At 48.8% G+C, this 9,197-nt stretch overlaps 1 protein-coding gene across 5 annotated transcripts in view; it reads right to left on the reverse strand.

The window, feature by feature from the left end:
- The window catches only part of AUTS2 (activator of transcription and developmental regulator AUTS2), a 733,350-nt gene extending 724,686 nt beyond the window's left edge, over positions 1–8,664 (reverse strand). For 3 of the 5 annotated variants that reach the window (XM_057410700.1, XM_057410698.1, XM_057410695.1), the window contains exon 1: positions 8,124–8,663. In XM_057410700.1, coding sequence (XP_057266683.1) covers positions 8,124–8,417 — 294 coding nt within the window. In that variant the 5' untranslated portion in view covers positions 8,418–8,663. Of the gene's footprint in view, positions 1–8,123 lie in introns of all 5 variants that reach the window. The other 2 variants (XM_057410696.1, XM_057410697.1) reach the window with 2 other exon arrangements.
- Positions 8,665–9,197: the final 533 nt, after the last annotated feature.

Below are 9,197 nucleotides of genomic sequence, written 5' to 3' on the forward strand. Positions count from 1 at the left end.
TGTAATTCACCTAAGCCTCAGCAATAGGAAATGGTGTGTAAACAGCAAAACACAGGCTGTCAAAGCCTGGCCGAAGGGACGAGTCACACCACAGGTTTTGTACCCAGTACCACCATAAGCCACCTGCACGTGGTCCAGAAGTCAGCAAGCACTTCTGCCTCACTGGTTTATTTCATTGACAGGGAAGGGGCATCTGCACCAGGTATTATCACTGTAAGTTACTCTAATTATTTGATTATCACTCTAAAAACCTAACCCGCTCATAACAACCTATTATGGAGCAAGGTTTTTCACAAACTTTGATGAATTCAGTTCTGGATCTCACCACTGATTTCAGAGAAAGTGTAAAACATGTTTTAGAGTGCAATACAACTCTGGTACAATTACTCTGCAACACAAGGACTACCTCCTCGGAACTTCAGCCACCTAAAAGTTAATCTAACCTAGAACCTCTTGGTGCCTACCTCTATCTCTGCAGCTGAGGTCTGCAGTCATCCTGCAGCACCCACAAACCTGCCCCAGACGGTTTCATTCAAACAGTGCTCAGCACAGGGCATGTCTCAAAGGCTGAAGGTGCTTGCTTGTTTTCATGAGCTCACCCAACAAAGGACAAGCCCAGGCCTGTGGACAGGGCAGACAAGTTGGCAGTGGTTTTATTCCCACACCAAAAAGTCCCCTTTGCTACCAAATAAAAGTATGACAGGAGGCAATTTACAAAAGCACCAATTCTAAGGTAGAAGCAACTTCCACTTTGGGAAGCTGACAAACACATGTGGGACAGATTGAAAGGAGACCGTTTTTGGAGAGAACACCAAACTGATCTCCCTGCATGGCTGTGGAGTAACTATTCCCATTTGGACTTGAGATATTCATCACATCAGTAGTATGTGCATCAGCCAGCATTACACAAGGTAAAGTTCAGAGAGCCGGGAACTCAGACGCATCACATATCAATACACCTCTGCACATCTCTTTGTCTTGGGAGATTTTAAAACCAGCAGGACCAAGACACACACCAAATACCAAGTAAATCCACACAGAGCATGTGTCATGTAACGTAATCATATTAAACTTGATAGACAGAATCTCACAGACAGAAAAACATGTGCAGTGCCAAGGAATAATCTTTTTCTTTTGCTGCCTTCTATTCCACCACACAGAGGACAGAACCAAAACACCTTCCATAATATTTACCAGACTAAAGATCTACCCTTTTGGTTAAAATCTCTCTCCACCACGTAAGTGTATGAACTTCAGCAGTAGTGTTGCCAAGATACAAGGAGAAATATCTCAAGATATTAAGGTAACACACTATTTAAAGGCAAATAGTACAGCAGAGCTGAGCTGGGGATCTGACAAATTGCCACTGCACCTTCTGCTGCTACAGCAAAACAAACCCCTACCTGCATTAGCCATTTCTCGTTACTTACAAAGTGGATTTTCATATCCATTTTACAACAAAGGAGTTTAGAGGACCGTGATGTTCTGAAGTGGTCTTCATCCATGGCTGGCACCGAGTCAAAACGACAACAAACTCACTACACAAAAACTGCATATACAGCTGGCAATTTGTGGCACACACCGAGCTAAACCCCTACGAGAACATAGACGCTGAGCTGATAAATCATAAGGATGATGTACAAGAACACAGGGAAACACTGGAAGCAATTTCCCCTTGCTGCCTCAGCAAAGCACTGCAGCTCGAGTGAAGGAAAACGTAGAGTTAAACATTCCCACATTTCAGCCCACAACTTCCTAACTCCATTACCTTTTATTAATTGCATTTGAGACTTCACTGAACTTGAGCTCAGGCTATTTTTAAAACCTATCCGACTCAACTTATTGTTGCTCAGAACAAAGATTAAACTTCTAATTTAGCTGCAGATAATTACGAGGCTGCAGGTCAGCCCCCCGGTGTAATGCGGTAGGGTCTTCCAGTCAAACTGATAGGAATTGTCCTTAAAATAATAAATAGTAGCAGAGATGGGGGGTGGGAACAGGGACCATCTTACTGAGTGAAGAATCATCCTGCCTTCCTCCCAGCTCAAGAGTTACCAGGTTTAATGACTTTGTAAGTGGGGAGAGATATTGTGGAGTATTCCCCCTCAGTACTGACAGGTGGGCTCTCACCAAGGAGCTTTACTTACACAGCAACGGTTCTTTCCTGAAGCTTCCACTTTAGTCAACAACCACCCCCTCCAGTTCTCAGTGTTCCCATCCAGTCCCTGATATTTCTGTATTGATCTCAGTGTTGTAACTCAATCTTTCAATTACTCAGCCCCTTGATGTCTTTCTGCTGATGGGGTGTTTTTTTTTTTGCCTCTCCCTAGTGATCATTTGACTTCCAAGCTCCTAATCCTTTACCTTTATTTTATAAACCACACAATCATTTAGTTTGGAAAAGACCTTTAAGATCATCAAGTTAACCCAGCACTGCCAAGTCCATCACTAAATCATGCCCCAAAGCACCCCATCTACACTTCTGTTAAACACCTCCAGGGATGGTGACTCCAGCACCTCCCTGAGCTTTGCATTCCCTCACCCCAGCATAGGCCCCAGATATTTAATAAGGACTTACTTTCTCACCCAAAGAGCAGGAAAAAAAGGATGCCAAGAAAAAGAAGGATAAGGGTGTCTTTTGTCCTATTGATACGTGGCATAATTCCATTAATAGAAATCTTACGGAGCAGGGGCAGCAGAGATTACTTGAATCACATTTATCCAAAGAACTTGTCCTTATAGTTTAAACTCTTTCTTATTCAACTCAAGGCCATTGTGCCTCCAGCCACCTATGGGAATAGCAAAAATCCCCACCTGTTACTGTCAGGAGTTTGAAAGAATATTTATGCAGGAAGCACAATCCTCAGCCATTATCTGCCCAAAGAGGCAGTTTCAGTTCTTCAACAGCTACTGAAGTCAGGGGGGTCATGGCTGCCCCACCTCCCAGAAAGGCATCAGGCTTTTAAAAGTAATTTTGAAGTATTTTAGAAGTACTCAGGTAACTAAACAACAGTAACATAGGTTTCAAAAATTAGCCAAGAGGTTCCTTTTGTGGAATGCGCATCCTGCTGCTTTCAGTCCTGCTTTCAGTTTGGGTTGCTGTTTTTTCAGGTCTGGTCACTGAGGATTTTCAGCAAGAGCTTCAGTCCCTCTGTCAAGGTTATCTCAAAATTTGATCTTGGGTCCATTTACTGTTCCCTCTAAACACACAGTGAAAATAATAAGCGCATCGCTTCGTATGGTATCCCTCTGTCACACAAAATCTAATGCCACTCCACCCGCAGATAGCTTCATTTAGTTACTCGACTCCTTTCCCTGCTGGTGTGAATCTGCAGACTTGCATGTGCAAACAGAGACCAGGACAAACATCTAAGCATCTAAGCAGTCAATAAACACGAAAAGGGCTACCAAGATTTGCTGACAGCACTGAACAAACACCTGATGTTATGATGCTGCTGAGGTAAGGCATGAAGATTAAATTCCTTTTGAAATATGAAAGGATAGAGACAAGGCAGAACAAACCAGCTTGAAATCTCAATTTAAGTGAACAGGCTAATCAGGCTGGCTAAAGGCAGGTGAGAAGAGAACAATTTGGGGAGGAAAAACACCACACACAGCAGTCATTCTGGTGTCCAGCTCAAAGCTTCTGCTGTCACACAGCCAAGCTATTTCTATTTTCAGTGGGCTGTGCCTAGCGATGGGTATCACACAACAGTTATTAAATCAAATTCCTGCATTCAGATGCAGGCACAGAGCTACACTGTGAGCGCACGCAGACACACAACTAAGACCACAGGCTCCTCAAAACCTTCCTGTTACTTGCACATTTTGCTTGTGCAACAGTAGTGCCTCTGTCTGAAAGCCCGCATCAGCTGTTAAGCTTTATGCCATCTACTCTGCCTGTCCAACATGTAAAACTGCCGTAGTAACATCTGCCTGAAGCACACAAACACGGTGGAACAATTGCTAAAAAATTATTTACACTCATCGGATGGACTCATCTGACACAGAATTTGGAGCTCATTAAACTGCTCCTTGACAAATGTTTGTCAGCATTTCTCATTTGTAATTAATTATATTGGGCTTTACCTGACAATAATTTAGCATGGTCTCAAAACAGCCTAATGCCTGCGTGCTGAACAGGAATTAGCTCAGCAAATGCACAGTGAGAAACTGTGCCAGTTTTATGAAACAAGAATCCTCATTTAAATGCAAGTCGTCCCCCCCCCCCCTTCCCACCCCACAACCACGTCTATTTGTGCTTTATAAATATCTGTCCCCCATTTCAGGCTTGTCAGACGAACTGCCTGAGCTGAAGCTAAACAAACATCCGCAGAAAAAAACTCATTACCTTACTCAGTGTTCAGAAAACCTGAAACCAACTGCTTACTCCACAGGGATGGTCAGAGCTGACTCAGGAAACACAAAGTACTTCCCAGGCTTTAAGCTACCGTAACATTCAGGTCAGATTTCATTTCTCATCACAGTCAACCATCTTCAACCGCACATCAACAGCCACGTCACGTCAGTCTCCTGCCCGGAGTCCTGTGCACCAGCGGCTGGAGGGACACAAACATCTTCACCAAAGCTCACCTCGCTGAGGAGCTCCACAGAATCCTCCCTGCCAGCAGTGCCACTCCAACAGATTGATTTATCACATCTTGAGAAACGCCCTTTCCCTGTCAAACCGGTGTCGAAAATGCCCACCCAGGTTTGGAGAACCTCATGCTATTATTGTTGGTAACAAACACAGCAGCAGTGCAGCACCAGGTTACACCAAGGTGGGGAAAGCACTCAGCTTGGCAAGACAGCGATCACACTAACACAGGTACTGAGTGTCTGTGCCTTTCTCAGGCACAGGAAGATGTGCCTAAGAAATCCAGCTTTTACAGGCTGGAAGATTTTGGGAGGTCAAGGAAGTGATGTGTGAGGAACCACTCTGGAGTAAACTGCAGAGGTTGTTGCCATTAGTCCCTGTAAGGCTACTCATGGGAGGATCAGGTGGATCAGATCAAACCCTACGAATACACCTCAGCTGCTTAACTACAGAACAGGTGCTGGTTTCTGAAGGTCAAAGCTCCAAGATGCTCCCCAGGCCTGCACTGCACATCACTACACCATAGTCTAGCAAAGCCAGGTGAAGACCAGTCTTATCACAATTCCAGTGACACAGGATTTGCTTGACTGTCACTCCAAGGGAAACAAAAACTCCATCATGAGAACCCACTGTCTTTGTTCAACCCCCTCTTTCCCTTCATTCCCCACGCAAACATCAGAGAGATCAAGGTCCAGGGTGCCATAAACCCAGAGACAGATAACCAGAAGCAGATGGCCTCGATTTCTACACCAAACAATTTACACTTGAGAAGCATGAGAAGGCTGCTGACACCTGGACAGAAAAGCAGCTCCAGGAGTGGGAGTGGATTAAAAAGATAGTTTTGCTTCAAGGGATGGGAACTTTTATCAGCATAACCATAACAGACATGGACAACTCCTACTGAGGCTACAGTGGCCATGGGATGTGCACTCCTCTTGTGCACCCCATGCCACGTACGAGCTTCACATAACCTGGTATTCTGACCAATTTGGGCTTTTCTAAGTCACCCCAACAAAAAGCATTTAGTAAAAGACAAGTAAAATAAAGTTATATTCAAATTCTTGTTCTTGTTTGCAACTTTATAGACAGCATTTATAAGAAGATCATGGGGTGACACCTCGTACAGACCCAACTCACACACCTACTGCTTTAAAGACGTCCCCACAAGCAGAGAGTTCAGCCTTGTCTCTCTGCAGTGGCCATTCCTCCCATGCAAGCCATCACCCACCAGCTTCCCCTCTTCTGGACCATGGGTTTACATCTTGCAGCAGTAAACACATCCTGCACTTCGGCTCTGTTTTTCACATTAAGCACACAAAACACCCTCTGTCTCTGCATGCTTTCAGCTGTGCTACGCCTGAGAAAAGGCTGAAGCTCAACCACAAAGCCAGGGCTGGGGCACTTTCACATGCTGGGCACAAGTGTCTTCAGGAAGCTGGGGAGAAACCCCCATGGCCTCCAACAGTATAGGGTCAGACCTAGAGCAAGAGATGTATAAATACCAGGTCACCTCTCCATGGCGCCCAAGGCTTCTTGTCTCAACTCAAGCACATTAACACCTAAACATCTCACCAAGGCTGAGATATCTCACTCCACCAGCCACTCACAACCTCCTCACCAACACTAAAATCCCAATAAAAACTTCAGGCAGCTACACCAACGTACACAGTCATTCCTGCCACACTGGGCTTGTGCCTTAGACATCTTCATCTCCCTCTGATCCTCAGGAACAAGTTTCTCAACATACACACCAAGCTGCAGGATAAAGCACCTAACAACGATTTTGTGACACTACTTCTCAACGCAGCATGAGACCGTTAGGTCAAAATGTGCCACCTATCACATGAACATTAAAAGTATGTCAAGTCTCAGTGTGTGAGCTATTGTTTTATCTGAATGTGATATTAGCTGGCAGAACCGGGTAATGTTTCTGCGCTCCTTTTTAGCGATACAGGATTACATGGGATGCAAGTAGTAGCCATTCTTGGCTTTGAAAAAGGAGCACAGCAATTATTTTCAGTTCAAGTGGAAAATAAACAAATAAGCAGCAAAACAGAATAAAGACATTTTCCAAAGCACCCTGACCAAGTTCTGACCATAAAACTTGCTCTTCCCCTCCAAAAAGCACGATGGCCAAATTCTCAAGTCCAATTTCCCATAAAAAAACCTAATGACACAAACTGGGGCTTTGTTTGAGGAAGAACAGGATTTTACCTGAAACAGAAGCATGCAAATCTCACTGTTGCAGACAGACACGTATCCACACTCCTCCTCTCTCTGGTTGGAGCAGGGCACTGGTGGATAGGCTCCCCAGGTGAAAAACGGTGGCAAAATCGTCATTACCTCAGCATTTGCTCATTATTGCTCACACCAAGTCTAACACCAACCATGTGGAGGTTTGCTGGAGTGAACAAACCCCCCCTTCAACTACACCAGAGGAAGTTCACTTGGAGGCATTAGTCCAGATGGACACAGGTGTAACCAAGGACGAAATCTGGCTTCAAATTCCACACAAAAAGAAAGAAACAAAACCCCAAAAAAACCTGAAAACGCCACTAAGTATTCCTGGCTAAAACATATAAACAGCGTAAGAGCTCCACGGATTTATGCTCTGTTTTTGTTAAACCATCAGCTTCATCTCCACATTTCTTTTGACAGTTCATCATCCTTCCAGTTGTGACTCCAGCACACGTAAACCCGAATAAATCTGCTTTTCACCACGGCAAAACTTCTCCGGAGCAGAAGTTACGAGCAACAAAGCCCTGCAAGCCAACGGGCCGCAGCTCCCCTCGCACGGCAGCATCCCCACGGTCGCGGGCGGGCTGGGGGTACACGAAGGTTCCAGCATCCCCACGCACACATCGTCGGGGGCTGCCCGGCCAGCCCGGCCCCGGCTGACCCGCACCCCTGCCCTTAGCGTCCTGGGGGTGCTGGTGCCCCCCGCGGGGTGGGAGGCCGCGGGGCCCACTCGTGACAGATCGGCAGCGAGCGCGGCAGGTCGGCCCCCCCCACCCCGCAGCAGCGCTCGGCGAGACCGGGAGCAGGACCCACAGGCACCCCCATCCCCACCACCCCACACCGGACACGAGAGTGCGGCCCCGCCGGGACACGGCGGCCACAGAAAAGTTTGATCCGTGGGAAAAGAAGGGAAGCGCCGCCGGGAGCCCCGCGGGGGGAGCGCGCCCGACTCCCCGCTGCACCGCCCGGGGTGCCGCGGATGGAGGATGGAGAAGGGGGGTCGGCCCCGGTGCCCGCCGCCGCGCCAGAGCCCCCCGCCGCCCGCCGGGAGCGGCGCGCCAGGCTGCAGGTGTCGGCGGCGGGGAGGGAGCGGGGCACCCCGGGGACGGGGAGGGGGCGGCGGGACCGGCCCCGCGGCACCCCCGGCGGCCCCGGCCCGGGAGGAAATGCGGGGGGGGGGGGGGAAACGGGGCGGAGGACGGAAGGGGGGGCACGGGTCGGCGAGGAGGGGGCTCCCCCGCCGCTGCCCCCACACAATGAGGCACACACAAAGCGCCTCCGCTCCTACCTCCAGCGCCTCGAAAGTGACGAAGCTGGACATCGCGAAACCGTCGATAATGTCCTCTTCAGCCGACGAGGACTCCCGCCGCTTCCTCCGGGGGGGCCGCGGCCGGGACGGCGGCGGGGGCCCATTGTCTTCCTTCTCCGAGCCCGAGGAGGAGAGCGCCGCGGCGGCCCCGGGGCCGGCGGCCCCACCGGCGGCAGAGCCGCGCCGCCCGCCTTGGGCTCGCCGCTCCCGGTCGCGCTGGGACCGCGATCGCCGCTTCTTCCGAAGCCCGTTGCATCGCGCCGGGCCATCCATGTCTCTCGCCGGCTCTCCCTCTCTCTCTCGTCCCCCCCCGCCCCACCGCAGCCACAAATCCGGCTCCCCCGGCGGAATAACGGGGGAGGGAGGGAGGGAGGGAGAGAGGGAAGGAGAAAAGGAGGGAGGAGAGGACAGCAAGGGGGTGGAGGGGGGGGATGAAAGAATCCGAGTGCGGCTCCACCACCACCACCACCAGCAGCAAGCACCAAATGTAAGAGATTCCTATAAGCGAGCCAAGGAAAGTAATGGCTGATCTCAGGTCGCCTTTGTAAAAAAAAAAAAAAAAAAAAAAAAAAAACAAGAAAAAAAAGAAAAAGAAAAAAAAAAAGAGAGAGAAGGGGGGGAAGCCTCACCAAGCAGGCAATAAATCAGAATAGCGGAACGCTTTGATCAAGGGGCTGGGAGGGCGAGGATCTTCGAAAGAGAGGAAAAAAAGCAGAGAAGGGGGAAATAAAGAAAGAAGGAGAGAGACCCGCTGGAAGGAGGGAGCTGAGAGTATTTCCTTGCACAGAATTTATTTTCTTTCTTCCTTTCCTCCCCAACTAAAAGAAGTTCCAGGGGGGTGAAAAAAAAATATATATATAGCTCTGTCTGGAGCTCTCCTTCTCTGCGTGTGTGTGTGTGTGTGCAGGGAGGGTGCAGCCTTCCCCTCCCCACGAGCACGCACTCACTCCTCTCCCCCTCCTCCTTTATCTCCCTGGATCAAACACAATAATAATAACGATGCATCCAGATGCAATTTTCTCAGGCACCGACCAGGGATGGACTCGGGAGTGG

The sequence above is a fragment of the Pezoporus wallicus genome, unplaced genomic scaffold, assembly GCF_028554395.1.
Source record: "Pezoporus wallicus isolate ANWC-B61680 ecotype Strahan unplaced genomic scaffold, APGP_CSIRO_Pwel_v1 contig_8705, whole genome shotgun sequence".
NCBI classification, from domain to species: Eukaryota; Metazoa; Chordata; class Aves; order Psittaciformes; family Psittacidae; genus Pezoporus; species Pezoporus wallicus.